This window comes from Festucalex cinctus, chromosome 13 (genome assembly GCF_051991245.1).
Source record: "Festucalex cinctus isolate MCC-2025b chromosome 13, RoL_Fcin_1.0, whole genome shotgun sequence".
Classification (NCBI taxonomy): domain Eukaryota; kingdom Metazoa; phylum Chordata; class Actinopteri; order Syngnathiformes; family Syngnathidae; genus Festucalex; species Festucalex cinctus.
This window is the reverse complement of record NC_135423.1, coordinates 22458970-22478805: the sequence shown is the minus strand read 5'-3', so window position 1 is coordinate 22478805 and position 19836 is coordinate 22458970. Positions and strand designations below refer to the sequence as shown.

Below are 19836 nucleotides of genomic sequence, written 5' to 3'. Positions count from 1 at the left end.
ATGGCCCTAATTTATTTACTTCTCAACATGTAATGTTTAGGACTACATAAAAAATAATGGAAAATGAAAAATAAATTCTTGCACAATCTGTCACCACCATAAAACAATTTTATGAACTATTTGGGAAATGTTTTAGCATTCTCATTCATCATACAAGAGTTAAAACAAAACTGGAAAACAAGTGTTCCCTCACTTTTCGTGGGTGATACGTTCCACGTCCGCCCATGATAGGTGAATTTCTGTTAAGTAGAGGTCATTAAAAACAACAATAATAACAATAATGGACATCTACTAAGCCAGGGATGGGCAATCTCGGTACTCGAGGGCCGGTGTCCCTGCAGGTTTTCGATGTTTCCGTTTTCCAACACAAGCTGATTCCAATCAACGGGATCGTTATCAGTCTTGTGCAGAGCTTGCTGATGAGCTGATCATATATCAGCTGTGTTGGAAAACGGAAACATCGAAAACCTGCAGGGACACCGGCCCTCGAGGGCCGAGATTGCCCATCCCTGTACTAAGCCATGACCCACTCCACAGTTCCCACCCTTCTTAGTAAATTTACTGTAATAAGAAAAATAGCTGTACTGTACAGTATGCCAGATGTGTTGCCTTTAAGCCGTTTTCTATATAAATAAGGTCATGACATTGTCATGAGTCGTGGAGCGAGGATGTGGTGGATGCACCCAAAGGCACAGAAAGTAGGCTGGGAGATAAACAGGAACGAGAATAACTATTTACTGGAACCAAGTAGAAGACCAGATGGGACGTGAGTGGACTGGTTGCCATGACTGGACTGAATGTGGACAGGCTGGACATGATGTGGACAGACTTGGCATTACGTGGACAGACATGGCAGGACGTGGACAGACAAGGGCTGGACGTGGAGAGACACTTGGCTTGGAAGTGAGAGAGAGAGAGAGAGAGAGACACTTGGCTTTGGGGTGAGACACTTGAGTTGACGGTGAGACACTCGACCAGACGTTGAAAAACTTGACAAGACGCAGACACTGCTAAACACACCTTAGCACCTTTACTGGACTGGACAGGACAGGACAGGACAGGACAGGACAGGACAGGACAATGCTTCCACAATGTGTGAACAAACACCACTCCCTAAATACAACACTAACGAGACACTAACAAGACACACCTGGGAAACACAGCAGGCAGAGGGCACTAATTAGCAACACAAACGGGGAGGGGCGACACACATAGGTGGACGAAGTTAACTATGATGAGACTAGGGGAGACAAAAGACAACATACAACACCCAAAACTAAACCAAAACCCAACCCCCCAAAACTGAAACATGACAGACTTTAAATAATGTTAAACATATTTGTCATTAAAAAGGTTTACTAATTTTTGGATTGATAAGTACTCATTTTATTTATGTTTAATCTAGGCAAAGTATTATCGCTAAAATTAGTCTACTTCCGATTTCCGATTACATATTTCCAGTTTCCGGTGCACAGTTTATGACGCTCACACGCTTAATCATCCCAGCAATTTTAAACATAATCTAAACGTCCTCTATAGTATTTATTGAAACAATATGAACTACAGATCAAGCTATAACAGTTTAGAATGTTCAAGCATGAACATGTGTCATAGACGAATGAACTTGTGTAGCACTGATCAGGCAGTGTCGTAAAAACTTGATTGACTCTAGCATGCATGGAGTCAATTTTGCAGCTGGAACGGATTTGGTACTGACGGAGTTGTTATCCGCTGCCATCCAAGTTGACTTATCAGGCAGGAATGCCATAAGTTTTGTTTTATTATACTGTATGCATATGAATGTGAATATTAATGTTTATTTAGGTTGAAATGCTGTTATGAATAATGCGATGCACTTTTGTTTGCAATGGCACTACAGTGTATGTAGCAATTGACTTATGTTTTGCACTCAAAATAAATATCCGCCCTTGAGTGAATCAGCAAAAAGTGAACCGCAAAGAAGTGAGGAACATTTCAGTCATTAGCGCTAATGGCAGGTCTAATGTTAATCATAGGCCAGTTGACTAAATGACCAACAACTACAACTGATATAAAGTAAAACATTAAAACAGTAGTAAACAAACCTCTTATAGTAAGAGGCAATTTGAATTACCTACCTTTTGAATTTACCTTCCTGATGGTCACATACAGGGTATATTTTTCTTAATCTCACATCCATCCATCCATCCAATAACTGTGAGCCAATTCCAGATTATAATTTAAAAAATATATTTGTGAAATTGCAACATATGATGTCCCCAAAAAAGATGGTAAGACAGCTTTAACAAGCTCCAATGTGTTGAGTCGAGTTTTCAACATAAAAAGACAACACAACACGATCCCACAGTTTCAATACACAAAGTGAAGCTCTTAAGCAGAGTGATAGAACGAGACAGCATTGTGATAAACACTGTGCAAGCTCGCCTACTGACATGCAACATCCATCACACGCCCGCTCTTGATTACCTAAACACTGACAACACATGCACCTTTGCTACTCCTACACCATATTCAACAGCCTTCTATTCAACTCTTCTTATCCTTTTCTCTGACCACGCTTAAGGTCAGGGTGGGATGTGCACAATAAATCTTCACTGCACGCGCTTGACAGCAGCCCTCCAGGAAGTGCTTTAGCCATTTGGAGGCAAAAACCAAAGCTGCACCTTAACTTTTCTTCTTAAAACCCATTTGAGTGGAAAGGGAAGTCTGGAATGGAAGCTTCGAACTGTCATTTGCCCAAAAAGTAAGACAAATGTGTGGGAAACAAAAACAAAGAGCAAGGATGGGAGGAAAGAGTTGTGGCTTAAAAAGGGGGAGGATGCACTTTCAGATTAATATGACAAATTGCATATAACAGCAGTTTTTACTGTGATTATTTTCTATACATCATGAAGTTTTGCTTTGAATACATTACAATATATTTGCTTTTTTGTTGATCAGCAAGTTGCTTTTAGTCGTCTCTTTGATGGTTTTTGTTCTTCCATGTATTTCCTGGCTAGTTTTTTTTTTTTTTTTTTTTTTTTTTTTTTTTAAATAAACTCACTTTCAAATGAATTCAGAGATGTATTTATCATTGTCATACATGCTGAAAACATGCAAACAATTAGAACTAATGTACCGGTAGTATTCAGTTGTGGTGATATAGCGTTGAACTGTTCATCCGCATTTCAATTTTCCTGATTTTATTATTTTTTGAAAAATTTTCTGGCCGTGGCTACCCTGGTGCTAAGTGACACTGTCATGACTGGGTCATGCCAGGTTTAAATTTGGAACATGCAAGGGTTATGTTTGGGTCATGACCGTGATTCAAGTGTCTGTTTTGAACTGATGTAACCATCATCTGGTTTCAACTGGAAAAACGCTATGGGATGTCAGGAGCTATGTGATGTCAAGAATATTTGGTCTCTTTACTGGGTCAACAGCCAATCAGATTATTCCCTGTGAGTCCTGTTACCCACATTTCTGCCACAGCCAATCCAATCAATTCACTGTCTATTTAAGCCAAACCGAGTCAAGTTTGTTCTACTCTCGATGTTATGCCAATACAGAGTTAAAATCTTATTTGTGTCTGCGCTTTTGGGATCCAACCTCAGATCATAACAGACACACATTGGCATCCAGCATGAGTCTACTTTCCACGACTATATAACAACTTGAGTGCCTTTGTTCACATCAGTGGCAACTGAGTTACTTATTATTACAAGGCTTGTGAGCTTTCATTTATATTTCATTAATCATCAATCATATTTTATTATTCTTTTTTTTTTTTTTTTAGATTACCGGTAGATATTTATTTTCACTTTACATGGACTTTTAACATCATTGCAGTGAATTGACATCATCATTGATATGACAGAAAATAGTAAATTTCCATTTATAATGAGACAATGAAGGAGGGATCTCACAGCAATGAATGGTTCATTGAAAGACATCGGTCTCCTCCACAGTACTGGTATATGCTTCTCTCAGCTAGTCTTTCAATGGCCATAGATCACAGTCCCGTGTCCCAATCAATTGAAGCTGAGATGTTTGTCCTGTCTGGGCAGTATTGTACTTTACGATTGTTAAGATCACACAAATGCAACTTGAGAGAAGGCAGGTGGTTTAACTCTTCTGAGTGTGTGTCTTGAGGGTGCAGAGACACAATGCTAATCTACAACCACATAGATGAGGAATCTCACAATAAAACACATTTTGCGTCCATTTCTAGCTTTAACAATACCTGCATTATCTCACAATTAAAAAAAAGAAAAGCTGCACAAGTTTGTGGTGGAGGTTAACCCGTACTGCACAAGGGTCAAAATAATGTTGTGGTTTTGCAAGGCAGTCCCATGCTGATGGCGTTGCATGAATTATTCAGAATAATTATTGATTATATAACAAGGAAAATGATGAATTTTTCTTTCAATTACCTTGGGGCATCACCATGAACCAAGGAAATTGCCATCTTATTCACAGAAACACAGTGAGCCAGCTTAAATTTGAGTATATAAAAAAAGCTGGATTCATTTTAAATGTTTTTTTTTTGCTTAAAAAAAAAAAAGAAAAAAAAAAGTCCACATTAAAAAAAAATGCTCAATAGTCACTGAAACAAATACCGGTACTCTTAATATTGCTAATTAATGGTGGCAAATGTGTTAAACGCTATTTAATTTACATAATGTAAACAAACAATCTGTAGAAATGCTTGTGTGTTGCGAGACAGAGTAATATGAAATTACACTCAATTACACTCAAAACAACAGTCTTTTGTGGGGGTGCAAGCTTGGTAGATGAACATAAAAATGGAAAAATAGTATGCTCAGTGGGATAAGTCAAAAGTTTCTGTGCAATCAGAATATTGTCAGTGAGTAATTAGTGGATGCAAGAGTGCCAACGTTTTTACCAAAAACATGATAAAAGGCTAATTATAGAGAATTAATGGATGGATGATTGGATGGACGGACGGGCGGACGGACGAAAGTAAAGATCTTGCCCATCCCATTCATTGATCTTCATCACACCACAACATTCTCTCTGAGCTAAATGATTCACTTTACTTTTGTGATGTTGATGCCCAGTTACCAGATTAGTCCAGTCAAGTTCCACCAATGCAAACTCTCAAAATGCAATAAAGGGATTTCTGTGGGCAGCAGATGCTGCATTGCAGGATAATGGGAAATGGAGTCTCAACACTACGTATGGAAAACCTTTTAAAAGGTGTTTGTAATAAAGACTAATTTAATTTGGGAAGCACACTGTAATAGAAGATATGGAGAAGTGTCTTTGTGATATGATAAAGGGACAATATTTCCATCTGTGAGTAATATCATACTCATAGTGTTTCAACAATCATTTCTGATTACATGTTAATAGCTACAAGTTTATATTCCTTTCTGTACTCGCTTTCAGTTTCATATATCTCACAGGGTAGTATTTTACATGCCAATATAAGCAGGATTATTTGTATGAGATATCACTAGCAGGTAATAAGAATCAACAACTATATGAACAAAATGATTCAAATATTCAAGCTTTCAGTCTGCCTCCAGTTCAGTCCAACCGCCACAACATTTTTTTCTCAAGCCAAGTTCATTTATACCATCCTCATCCAAGCATGCCTTTATGAATGTTGTTTGTGAACTGTGGCACAGTCACGCTAGAATAGAAAACGGCCTTCAGCCAACACACAAAGTCAGAAGAATAAAATTGGCATCCTTAGATAATATTGCATTCTGATTAAGTGAGCCTTCTTTTTCAAATAATCTGTCTTTCTAATATGTTTTTTTTTCCTTTCAATTGCAATCAAAGATTTACTCGCTTTGATTTGCATATCCTTTTTTTAATTAATCAATCAATATCAACTCATTCAAAAACTCAGGATAGCGTTCCACTTCTGTGAATAACACACACACTTTTAGACTAAGTGTGATGGGTGGAAATTGATGCTTTAAAGATACAAGCAGTTGCCTCCTCCAAACGTTTTGTGACCGGAAAAGTAAACACGGCTTTCAACAGATGTTTTCATCTTCCTCATCTACCTTGTCTTACAATGTCCTACCTTTTTAATCCTTACATACCTGTGTTCTGAAACACATCACAATTTCAGGTATGATCTAAGAAAAAGGGAGACAAACACACCTGCAGAAGTATTAAATGTATACAATGCCTTTTGTTTTCCACCAGATATCTTTAATTCTTTGAAAAAAAAGAAAAGAAAGAAAAGAAAAACATTTAATAATGATTAGTAAGATTAAGATGTATGCCGCCATAAATGTTAAATGACGTCAATTATCTTTTTTTTTTTTTTTTTTGTAATCAATAGGAAGTGTAACATCTATCTAATGGAGCGCTGCCTGGTCAATGGGGTTGTGAAATCAAAAACACCCACTAACAATGGGCAGCAGATGGCAGCATTGTATATTTTTTCAATGGGCTGCCGGTGTATGGAATTACAATGAAACATGATGAAATCTGATGAAATAGAATCTTCTCAAAGATGATGTGAATGATCAAAGCTCTTGTCACATTAAACCTACTTCACAGAGCGTCACTAAACCAAAAAATATTAGTGTCAAAATCACTGTTGTGGAGAAAATGTATCTTTTCACAAAAAAATAGTTTTCTCCTTAACTTTTCAATTTCTGCTCAATGTCACTCAAATTACCTATTTTCAAATAGCGATTATTAAAGAACGGAATAAGGTAGAAACATACTTTTTTTTTCTAATGAAAGAATTGAATGGGATCTTTCATTTGGTACCCACATTGTATATTTAGTAAAAGCGCACAATATTCTGTTTGCCTTAGACGATGAAATGCTCGAAATGGGTATTTTTTTTTATTTTTTTTTTTATAACGTGACAGTAAAAGAGTTAAGATGACCATAATCATAACTGTAGTTTATGCTTCATTTGGATATATCATATCAAATATATATGTCAGTGTTGCGCATGTATTTAACACTTATCCAAAGACGCCAGCGATAAAGAAAACAATATATTAGAAAGTTTACGTTCAAACCATCTTTTCATGAGCCCTCAGTTAATGAAAGTATTGCTGCACACATGGGAAGTACGCCCACCTGTTTGGTCCATGTGACATTCCGGATAAGGCCCATTTCTGAATCGTAATTCTCAGAATCATAAAAAAAACATACAAAGAAATTCAAAACAATGCCACCCACATGGTAACGCAGATGGTACCGAGTGAATACCCAATAACTCTTTAATGCCTTTCTATTTGTTGAAGGGTTATTGAGGAGTTGCTTGTTGTGCTTTTAGTGCTACTTTTATTTCCCTCTTTGCCTTATGCCTCATGTGTGTTTCAAAATTGCCTCATTTGCACATTAATTTGGTGTAAAATCCAATACAGCTGTGTGTGCACATATTCTGTTATGTGGGAATAGTTTGAACATCACAATGTCTGGGGCCAGAGACAGCGTATGGATGACATGTTGCTTTTGTCACGCCAAAAGAAGAAGAAGAGAAGAATCTGCTTTGAAAAATATTTAGTGGTTCCTATTCTATTCTATTCTATTCTATTCTATTCTATTCTATTCTATTCTAACTTCATCAGTAAATGTGGTCCTAACACATTCAAGCGTTTACAGGCATGGCGTTTCTAAAGGCAGCGATAAATAGGAGCACATCAGCAATTTGAAGATACCAGATGTTCAGCATTTAAATTGTGCTCAGGAGAGTTGAACAATGAGCTCACACCCCTGAAAAGGCAATTGCAGAGGAAGAATAAATGGATGGGTAGCAGGGAGGATAATGTTTTTCTTGTCATACCAGAAAGTAAACGTAACAACTAACGTGAACAATTGCTTTTCAAACACATTTAAATCTGTTAGTCATTGTAATACCAGCCTACAATTTGTGTATGTGAAATGAGCTTCTATATCAAAAGTGAAATGCCTAAAATATACCAAAAAAAATAAAATAAATTGTGATACAACGAAAAGGATTAATTCACTGGTTAGTCAATACACAGTATTAGCAATACAGTTAATTCAATAGCAATTACAAACACAACTTGGACCAAGCAGGTAAAAACTCAAATAAACACACTTAATACACTAGACTAACCATATATTTTTGCAATACCTATAAATTAATAATGACTGCACACAATTTCAATCACCAATCAGCAATTATCATTTGATTTATTGTGGGGTTGGGATTAAGAGACCGGGCAATGGCCCACCTCAGTTCCTGCTGGTCACTATACTTTGTTCCGGCTTTGTCTGTTTTAATATATATATATATATATATATATATATATATATATATATATATATATATATATATATATATATATATATATATATATATATATATATATATATATATATATATATATATATATATATATTTAAATGCATATTTGTGATTTTGTTTGATGTTGCTGGTTGTCTGTAATATTTGCTGACCGGCTAACAAGGAACAATTTTCTAGTCCATTTTGGGGCTGTCAGATGTCTCAGTGGGTGAGATGTACTTTTTTTTTGTTTATATAATTCAGCGGATAACTTTTCTTTATTCTTGTAAAGGCATTTAACCATATTTAAAAATAATTTGCTCCCAAATGTATATGTATATGTTTGTTTGTTTCGTTTTTTTATGCTAGAGCATACAGAAGGCTTTGATGCAGCCTCTCAACTGCAAAGAACGGTTGCAGAAATGGTAGTTATTACACAAACGGCCAGAAGGTGGCAGCAGAGCAAAGGAGATCAACCAGGGCCATGTTGAAAAAAAGCTAAATTAGTCACAATTTGAAATAGATTTGTGAAAATTGATTAAACTTAGCTATATTCTAATGCTAATTGCTGCAAAACTGAAACAGATAGAATTCCTGATGAAAGAAGAGACTTTAATCTCTCTTTTGATAGGTTCCATGTTTTTATAGGAATAGAACACAATATTTTGTGGGCCTTCAAAAATCAGTCAAAATCCAGTAAAACAGCTGGGAGCGATCGAGATTGTTTCTGTGAAAATGGCTGGGAGGGAATTAATTAAATATTACTTAAAACATTACCTGCATAGTAAAAAAAAAAAAAAAAAAAAAAAAAAAGTTTTATGATGGCAACAGCTAGAGTCTTGCTCTTTTGTGGATTTTCATCTGTGACCATGACAGATTTTTTATTTGTGGCCATAACTTTATATATTACAGGTTTACCTAGCTAGTTTGTGGATTTATTTAGCTATTTTTCTTCCTTCTAAGTCCGACCAGTCAAAAAAAAATATAGATTTTCGTTTGGTGGGGGTGGCGATTGTTTCACAAAACAACAACAACAACAACAAAAAACCGAGACCATAAACATAGGATCTTGTCGCCCCCAAATCGCCGTCCCCTCAGTGTGGGTGTGTTCGGAAATATGCTCCGAGCTCGCTGCTTCACTCATACTCACGGCAGCACGGCAACGGATGAGGATGGTTATTAACTCAGTTTTTACAGTTTGATCTTCAAACGGCTCACCTTAAATAGAGTCCTTCGTTGCTTCATCGCCAAAAGGTACAAGCCTGGTGGATTCATAAGCCTTTTAAATCCTTCTAGTCTCCTATTTGAGAAGTACTGCTCTACATAATCCATTTTCAAGAACATCCAAGCATACCACATTCCAAATACTTCAATCATTACACCACCAATCACATTGTAGCCAAATTACAATAGTCTTCAGCAAATTTGGTAAGAGAAATGATGAAACATTATCAATTTGATTAAATAAAAATGTGTCTGTATAAGTTTTTTTTTAGTCCCACAATGGGGAAAAGTTTGCTGTTTTAATTATTTTATTAATTTAATGCTACCGATGATGACCCATATTGAAGAACTTGTCACATAGCCTGTGGTTTTCCTTTGCACCTGCACATTGCCCAAGGCTCTTATTTCTACATGTGCAGACAAAATCACATTTTCTACAGTGCTTGTAATTGCCAACAACACATTTACAATTGGCAGTCCTCTTCCTTGAGATGTTTGAATGAAATAATGCATTTAAAGACCGAGACTTTGTGCTTCAAGCATGCAGTCGATACCAACGCAAAAGCTCTTAAGCAGCTCAATAAAACTCTGGCAACAATGCCCAGAGCAAAGAAAGCAAGGCATAAAAAGAAGTGAATCACAGTCAATACAATGGGCTTTTCGACACACTGCCATGCTGCCTAAGACTACTGCTGCTAAAAGATACAACTTGGCTATTTTCAGCAGGTCAAACTAATTTGCGCGGCCAGGATTTTTCTATCATTAAAGTCATTATGTAGTCACCAGCAATCGCCCATTGCACTATAAAACATAACTAAAACTCTATAAAGCTAAGCAAAGTTAGGAGGCGGTTGTTCCCATGTTGGGTGTAATTGGAAGTTCATTTTCCTCAAATTGCTTCTTCAACTTTTTCATTCAATATGTTCATTAAATACTAAACACATAATTAAAAAAAAAGTCAGATACATCAGTGTGAATAGGCAGATCTGGAGAGGACATAGTGCTCTTGACACTAATATCCTGAACAGGGTGTGTTTGCTGTCTTCACTATGGTGATTGGTTAAATGCAGAGAATTTCATGTGTTCATGACAATTAAAAAAAACTTCTGTTTAGGGAACTGCAGCACAACACGTACCGCAGTCACCACACAATCCCAAATAATCATGGCTTGTTTTTTCTCAACCACCTTAGGTGCCGGGTGCCATCTGGATTCTGGGACCTCCAGTCCATATTTGGTAAAGAAGTTCTGGTCCATTATTCCTGCTACCTGGTTATGCCGCTCCATGTAGGCTACTGTTTGGCTTCTTATCATCTTACAACCTGAGGTGAGGTGTTTACATATGGAGCAATGTTATCTGATTAGAATGAAACCCAATGACCAAATGGACTGAAAGAATCCAAGTGGAATTTCATTCGGAATCACAAGGCATGGTAAATTATTTTTGCCAATCCAAGCAAGAGTTTTGTAAACAGTTCAATCAGAAGAGTCAGGCTGTGTCCTGTTGACGTTTCCGCACTTGGAAAAAAAACATGTCTATTAAAAGTATATACTTACACACCGGTCACCCTTGCAAGTACGGGTATTCGAACCTCGCACCAGTCGATGTGGATGCAAAAGTGCCATCAGTCTATCTTAGAATACTTAAAGAGCTCTGTAATACCACATTAATTTTATGCTCTCACTCGTTCACACCTGACAGAATATTTTTCTTTTCGTTGAAACGACCACTTGAGTACAACCTTGGATGAAATTGTGGGAATGATGACTTTTCTCTGCGGGAAATTCAGAGTAGGTGTCTAAATTGAGGGTATGCATACGCAGTGTGCTGCCAAAAGGCAGACGTTTGAAGTGATCTGTCTGATAAAATTAGCCTTGGGTGCTGCACCTGGAAGTTTAGGCTCAGCTGTGCATCTCTCTCTAGAAACAGATATGCTCGTTTGGTGGGTTGAGGTGACCTGTCTGACTTTCAGACGGCATCTTTGATCAGCAGGCAGCTGCTGTCCAACCAAAACACACACGCAGTCCTAGAGCAAGTATATTCCTGGATAAATGTGTTTGCGATGCAGTGTCAAAATGCAAAACGTCAGAATTCCATCTTCTAGTATTCTAGTTAGGTGGAATTCATACATAAACAGGTATCATGTGTCTACTCAGTCGGAATAAAGCTAAATGAACCCACAAATAACTGTAATTGAAGCTTAAGGCCTTATGGAAAAAATCTTAAAAATTAACAGGTGCCCAATCCAAGCTGCAGTGACAAAAGTATGTACGGTACACAATCTACATACATTACCATATATGCGGGTGTCAAATATCACGCAAATGATCTTGTCTACTGAAAGCTTCCTACCTGATCTAGTTTCCAGTGGAACTCGGCTGGTCTGAATGTGTCCACCTGAGTAAAGTCCCTCCTTAGCAGAAACACTAGGCGGCAATTGTGGACATACAGCGAGTAGCGATGGCGATTCATCTCTGGAGGTGGGAAAGAATTAGAGGATTGGACACAAATCAACACACTTGCTCACTGTCGGGGCATGAGGCCTCTTCTGGAATAATTAACTGAAAATTCTAGCTTAGAGCAAAGTCAGCGGTTTGGTTGCTGACTTTGTCATGCAGCACCATTGCAAACAAGCTTGAATTAATAATAAACAGTATTTAATCTTTCACTTTTCCCCTAAGACTTATAGCAGGCTATCTACCAGAACAGGTTTGTTTTAGAACAGTTGGACTGTGGTTGCACACTGTTTATTAGGGATAGACCGATTATCGGCTGGGCCGCTTGTCGGTGGCATTGGCCTTTTTACGAATCTGAAGGCCGATAAAGCTGGTATCTCACTGAGCAGCGAATGCTTGCGAACGTAGCAAATTTAGGGTTTTCATCAGGATTTGTGAGAGGTTCACAGACAGTTTTTACGTGTCACAAAGAATTTTCAAACATGTTCAGACAATTTTTCACTGTCTGCAAAGATCTTTTGAAACCTTTTACAAACCCTGACAAAAGCACCAAATTAGCCCCATTCACATGCACATCAGAGAAATAAAGGGAATGTTTCATTTATGGATTTATTTAAATTTCCACTGTACAAAAAAATGATGCTGACACTGGGAACTCCCTACACTTTTTATAAAAAAAAAAATAAAAAAAATAAAATAAAGTTCCCTGCATTTGTTGTTAGAATTTTTAGACAAAGCTGGCAATTGTTTATATGTTTAAAATTAAAAGAAGACATTTTAAAAATTCTGATGTGAATATTTTCTCTTTTACTGCAAATGAATACCGGCTTGTTTTTATTTATTTATTTATTTATTTATTTATTTATTTATTTATTTATTTATTTATTATTATTCTGACTCTAATATTTTCTCCTTTTACTGCAACTTAATATCGGCTTGAAATATCAAAAAAGGTTCCGCTATTGCGGTACATTTTTGTTTGTCCGGATTATTGTAAAATAGCGTGCTGTAATATTCAAACGTGGTTTGAAAACATTACAATATAAAACTTCATTGTAGAATATGTTTACATTCTGTAATAAACTAAAGCACAATGTTAGTAAGAAAAACAGCTGTGACGATAAAATGGCAGACTGTTTTTAACGTACTGAAACAAGAGCCCATAATAAATTTGTTTTGCTCACAAATGAAAATGTGATAAATGTGATGAATGCAACAATGAGCACAAAAGGATTCTCTTTTCCCATGTGCTAAGTTGAGGCATTTACACTCACCTGTCTTATCAGAATTACAAAGAAGGGTCTCCTTTTCAGCCCTGATACCAGGACTGGGCCCATGCTTCATCCAGGTTGCTATTGTGAACTGGTCCGTCAAGTTCTGGGGCACCACCCAGTCTGGGATTTTAGCCGCTTGGTGACCATCAAACCTGAAGATCAAGTCACTGTCTCTCCCGCTGTCAGTCATCAGAGACGCCGTCCAGTTGGTGGCAGTGGAGGGGGCGGGCAGAAGGTCAGTGCTGCCTGATGAGGCTCCTGCAGTCATTGCCATTGGAACAAAAAAAGATTTCACAGAAGAACGGAAGAGAAGTGTCATAAACAATCACAGTAGATGTGTCGTTTATTGCTCCAACCTTGGCTATGATGACTTTACCGAGTAAAGCAGATGGCACGGCTTAATACATAATCAATGGTCCGGGATTGATAGAGTATGACTATTGATTCATGGCAAATGAAATTGACTTTCCAAAGGAGAGAGATGTGAGTCAAACACAATAAAGAGAGGCGGCGGCAGTCTGTTGATGAGCTGTAAAGTTACACAAAAGACATGCGCTAAAGGACGGGCCGAAGCATCCAATCAAATAAATTGTTTACTTCTGTTTACTTGACCTTTATATTATTCTGCTAAGTACTCATCATCACGCCATTGTATTGAGTCATACCCCTTTCTCAACTTCTCTTTAAGAGCAACTCTATCATCTGTGACATTCATGACACAATAACCTCAATATGTTGAGTCCCGAAAAGCCTTTGTACTTATGTCACCTTGACAAACATCCTCAGTGTATTTAAATCAGCTCCTCCTGTTCAGATTCAAGTGTGTGATTAAACTGCCTATCAAAAGCCGACAATATGACGACAATGCGGATCATTCCTGTTTCGAAGAAAACATTTGCAGTGCAACATATTTGATGTTTGCAACATGTTTCTTCATGCAGTACATGAGCCAGCCTCAACATTTGCGCTCTATTAATTAGATTCCCTCAATAAATAAATAAATAAATAAATAAGCATTGACTTTCTCAGCACGCTGCTGCAGCTTTTCCCCTGATGTTGTTGGACATAATCTACAATTGATTAGGCTTTTAAAAAGGCAATTAAAATGTGTTTTTCTTGCTATCACATAATTATTATGAGATATCTGCAAAGGACTCGTTAGTGGAAAATGAGTAGGCAAGTGAAAGGAATGCAGAAGTAGTTGTGTAATGAGTGGAAATGACTATCGGTACTTAAAAAAAAAAAAAAAAAAAAGTAAAATATAAAGACAGCAACCCAGTTTCATTTAACTTGATTGAGTTGCTTTTGTATAAGCCTTCCAGCTAACTAACTAATCAATCAACAAAATGGCGACCATAGTATAATCGCTCGACTTGCACTTAGCTGACAACGTTGGCAACATGACTTTCAATCTAAGTTTCAGTCAAATTAAGTACGAGCCATTTTTCACCTGCCATTCACATTACATAATTAAACAATGTTATCGTTCAAGTCAACCACCTGTGAGGTTCTACAAATACATCTTCAGGGGCAAAGCATTGTAGGATGTACTTGTTGCACAATAACAAGACTGTGGAACCCACCACATAGTTTCTGTAGGGACTTCTCAGAGTAGGTCTCACGGTCACATCCCTTCCCAATGTGACTGGTGAGCAGCTCCACTGTAGTTCTCGCAGACGACAGCGGCCCACCACAGGTCTCCAGATGCATTTTGGGAAACAACTGTTTGCTTCCCGTTCCTGGCTCATAGTCAACTCGTTTATTCCAGCCTAGAGAGATGGAGTTAGAACAACACAGTGTAAACATATGATGCTAATTGCATTTGGTGCCTTAGGTGGAAATATTTAATATTTATTGCTTCTGTTACCTCTTAACTCTTGAATGAAATTATTTGTCTGTTAATCCAACAGCCAAAACACTTCGGTCAAAGAAAGGTTATGGATTGTGTAAGAAACTGTTAAAGGCTCTTTGAAATACTTCACTCATCCATCAATCATTTTCTACACCACTTATCCTCATTACTGGCATGGGAGAACTGTACTTTATGTTCCCGTTTTATCTCTCTCGTCATGCTATTATCCTGTGCTGTACTGATATTTTTGTTTATCCTTTATTATTTTTAATTTGAGAATTTGTGTTAACTCTGCACAGCCGCTTCGACAGGAAGATAAAATGGAAAAACAGGATGCTTTAAGTGTATGAATTCTGCTCATTATGCTAATCACGATTTTCAACCACAAGCATATTGGCGAAGGCTGCACCCATTTAGAAACTTGATTTTCCCCTAATTTGACAATCTCAAAATTAATCACTGCCGATCATCCATCCTTTTTTTTTTTTTTTTCTTTCTTTTTAAGAGCTCAGAATTGTTCATTCGGTAGTCTTACCGATTCAACGTCTTATCATCATTGCTCTTTTTTTTTTTTTGTGTGTGTGTGCGTGCGTTTGCGTGTGTGCGTTTGCGTGCGTGCTTTTGCGTGCGTGCGTGCGTGCGCGTGCGTGCGTGTGCGTGCAAATACGTATAAATTTATACTCATTAATTCACCTAAAGCCTTATAAATATCCCATTACCCTTCACCTTAACCAGGTACTTCAGAATCTTGCCAGAGTCGTGAAGTTTAAATGGTCAGGAGACCAGAGAAAAGGTCAGAAAAAAATAAAGAGAAAAGAAAGATAAATCAAAGTGAAATCCAGCACCGACCAAACACTTCCTGCCTTCCCCATGATTACAAAATCAAAGTCTTACTCCAATCCCGGAAGCCTCTAAATTCCAGCAAATTTAGCGAGATCTCAAGAGACCAGAGGAAAAACTAAAGAGAGGAAGGAGGGAAGGATCGATAAGGCAGAGTGAGATCCATAGAAGCCAGTACATCCAATCCATCAAAGTGAAATCCAGCACCAACAAAACCCCTCCTGCGTGGTTACAAAACCAGAGTCTTATGCCAACCCCAGAAGCCTCAAACTTCCAATAAATTGAGATCTCAAGTGACCAGAGGAAAAACTAAAAAGAGGAAGGAGGGAAGGATAGATAAAGCAAAGTGAGATCCACAGACACCAGCACCCACTGATTCAAGGGGCTGTGGGAGGGAGAGGCTACTTCTGTTGAGTTTCAGTAGATGCTGGTGCGACGGATCTGGCATGCATAAGGACCACCACCAAAGAAAGAAAGCCGTCAACCGCGGTCCAGCAAAGCGAGCGCAGCCCCCCCCCCCGAAATCCCCAGGCCGCGGCAGCACCAAGGCCACCCCCAAGCCACCCGAGCGGACACCGGTCGGCGAGCCGACCCAGACGCCCGGAACACCCCCGCCCCAGCCCCGGCCCACACCCCCGAGCCCAAGGCCGCAGAACGAGGCCCAGCGGGCCCCCACAGCGCCCACCGGTCCCCAGCCCTCATCCCCCCACGACCCCCCCGCACCCCACCCAAACCCGCCACCCACCACGACGCAGGCCCCACCACCCCCGGCCCCCAAACCCCCGAACACACCCCGACCCCCAACACCCAACCCCCCACCCACCCATACCTCCACCCCCCCAAACAAGCCGCCCCCCCCACCCCCCCCGACGACCGCCAACCCCCCCGCGAACCCGGCCCCCCGCGAGCCCCCCCCACCCCCGGAAACCGGCACCGGGCAGCAGCGCAGAGAGGGAAAACGTGCCCACCCCACCTCCAGCCGTGCGAGAGTAGCACAGCGGCGGGAGGGGGGAAGCAGAGGAGGAAGCACCAGGGGAGAAGGCGGAGCACCAGAACACCGAGCCCGGTGGGGAGAGGCACGCCAGCGTACTAGTGACACCTAACCCTGTTACTGAGTCCGCCAGCTCGCCGACTGGCGAGCTCTACCCTTACACCGTGAATGTGGCCCCACCCAGTGTATATACAAGTGTGTGCGTGTGGTGCATTAAAATTGGGAGCAGGTGAGTCGGAGCAGAGGGTTAAAATTTCCCCTACACCGACACACCCGCATCCCCCCCCCAAAAAAAAAGGAGGGACAAAGTGGTGGGGCAGGGACACAGATGGGGGGGGACCACAGCGCTGCCAGGCACTGCAGTCCATCCCCTCTGATGGCTCCCCGCCCCAACTCACCCCTCCCCTTGGACATGAACCGATCATCCATCCTATCCACTCATCCACCCATCTAGGCAGCATGGTTATAATAGTTTGGGATTTTTATTTTTATTTTTTAATTAATTGATTTATTTGTAATTCAGTTAGTTTTATTTTTTTAGTGTAAATTTGTTAATTTTAATTAGTTTTAATTTTTGTGAAAATGCTTTGTTTTTGTTGAGTTTTTTTTAGTATTAGTTTTTGTTTTTTTAACATATGGAGAGTTTGGTGAGTGCAAGACTAAAAAAAAAAAAGGTCACTAAGTACTGTGTAATTAAGTTAAAAAAAAAAGCAATTCTCATATGACTGATCTCCCTTCTTCTGTATAGACGCATAGCAATACCAAAATAAATACTTTTAAAATCAACCCTTAAAGATCATCTTTGATATTGACAAAGTCAAACTCGAAAGAGACTTTTTGCTATAATTATAGTTTTACCTAGTTTTCATTTAAAAGAAAAAACAAAAAAAACAAAAAATATTTTTTAATTTTGCTCACCAAAATGTTTTTAATTTTAATTTTAGTTATCACTTGAGAAATGAGGAGCATCAGACTGCTGACTGGCGAGAGCAAGAGAGACGTTTGTTGCTCAACCGTCTGTTGAATCTGTCATGTTTCGACTACCTCAAACATTTACCACTTTAGCTCATACCTCGGTTGCGCCTGTCTTGGAGTTGATTTACCACTTGCTGTCTGTGATTGCTGAGCGCTGCTCAAGCACTGCTACTCCTAAGCTTGTCAGTAAGTGTGATGGAGCAAACAATTGTGCTGAAAACAACAAGCATAGCCTACACAATGAATTCAAAACTTGCACACACATGTACGACTAGGATTGTTAATGTGCTTATTATGCTTTTCATACTAATTTCATACTAACTTTACATACTAATTCAATAAACATTGTCCATTAATTAAAATTACAAGACAATATAAAGGTCCAAATAAGGCATGGATGACAAAGGGGATAGTGAATGCATGTAAAAAGAAGAATATTTTATACTAAAGATTTATTAAATTGAGAACTATGGAAGCTGAAACAAAGTACAAGATCTATAAAAATAAACTATTGAATATTATACGAACAAGAAAGATCGTTACCATGCATTATTAGAGCAGAATAAAAGCAACACACAAGAAATATGGAAAATACTAAATCATGTAATTAAAATAGCTCTAAAAAATAGATATAAATATATCTAGAATGTATAAAAGACAAAAATATTGTAATTGATCAAATTTCCCACATAGCCAATGATTTTAATGAATATTTTGTTAACGTTGGCAGTAATTGGCAAAAGAAATCCCTGAGCCAAGAAACAAACATGAAATAGACAAGTACATTGAAAATAATTCATCCACTATGTTGCTTAATGCTGTTAAGTATTAAATGTTGTAAAACAAATTTGAAAAATAAAAAGTCCACTGACTGTTTCAACATTATGACATTAGTAAAAAGTATTATAGAATATGTTGTGCAACTTTTCACATATATATGCAATTTGTCTTTTAGAACTGGTATATTTCCATCAAAAATGAAAATAGCAAAAGTAATTCCGATTCATAAAAGTGGAGAAAGACACATATTTACTAATTATAGACCAATATCACTGCTGCCACAATTCTCAAAAATTCTAGAAAAAAATATTTTCATACAGACTGGACAATGTTATTGAGAATCATGAGCTTTTCAGTGAAAATCATTTTGGGTTTAGAGAAAAATGGACCAACTCAATGGCAGTCATGGAACTCGTAGAAGCAATATGTACCAACATAGATAATAAGGAAATTACTGTTGGGAATTTTATAGATATAAAATAAGCATTTGATTCCATATATCATTCTATATTAATGAATAAATTAGAGAGATATGGCATATAAACAGGTGAAAAGCTATTTGTAAAATAGAGTAATAATGTAATACTCACTGACTGATGTTCAGAGCTGTTATGATATTGGGGTGGTTGATAGATATAGTACTGGGCACACCTCAGGTGCCATCAAAATGTAACTTCTTTGATCAATAGCATATCAGCAGCATTTGACTTTCTAGTATGGCAACTCTCTCAGACCGCATGTCAACATCGGGTACTAATATAGTGGACAAGGCAAAAGAGAGTCATTAGCAAAAGGCTACAGTGAGCATATTTCATGTGTGGCTTTTTATATCTGGAAATACCCTTAGGACAGTAACAGCAATGCTCCCTTTTCAATATTAAATCAAAATGCTTTTGATTGATTGATCCGAGACCTGATACAGATTTTACATTTTACAGATGACAAGTACTGTACCGATATAAGATAATGATATGTTTCAATGAGAGTTCAGTGGACTGGACCACACGCTGTTCTACAATGATTTCCTTTATGTGCAGTGATCCACGGCGTGGGTTTAATAGGATGCGTTTTGCTTTCTACTGAGTTGGGTGCATGCCTGCAGGAGTCTTCATGAAATTCACAAAGCAGCCCCCAAAAATTCTTCTCTTTGTGAATATGAAAGAAAGATGAGAGGGTAAGGAAGCAAGGCAGACATGAAAACAGTC

At 38.3% G+C, this 19836-nt stretch overlaps 2 protein-coding genes across 3 annotated transcripts in view; one reads left to right on the top strand and one right to left on the bottom strand.

Annotated features, from left to right (window-relative positions):
* LOC144033191 (SPRY domain-containing SOCS box protein 4-like) overlaps positions 1-15379 on the top strand; it is a 76575-nt gene extending 61196 nt beyond the window's left edge. Inside the window, exons 8-9 of the mRNA XM_077541119.1 lie at positions 10656-10789; positions 13233-15379. The gene's annotated coding sequence lies outside the window, so the exon portion shown is untranslated. The remainder of the gene's footprint in view (positions 1-10655; positions 10790-13232) is intronic.
* LOC144033188 (calsyntenin-2-like) overlaps positions 1-19836 on the bottom strand; it is a 239778-nt gene that overhangs the window by 45759 nt on the left and 174183 nt on the right. For both annotated transcript variants that reach the window (XM_077541104.1, XM_077541106.1), the window contains exons 6-8: positions 14777-14962; positions 13194-13451; positions 11816-11937 (exon numbers count right to left, since the gene is read on the bottom strand). In XM_077541104.1, the coding sequence (XP_077397230.1) occupies positions 11816-11937; positions 13194-13451; positions 14777-14962 (566 nt within the window). The remainder of the gene's footprint in view (positions 1-11815; positions 11938-13193; positions 13452-14776; positions 14963-19836) is intronic.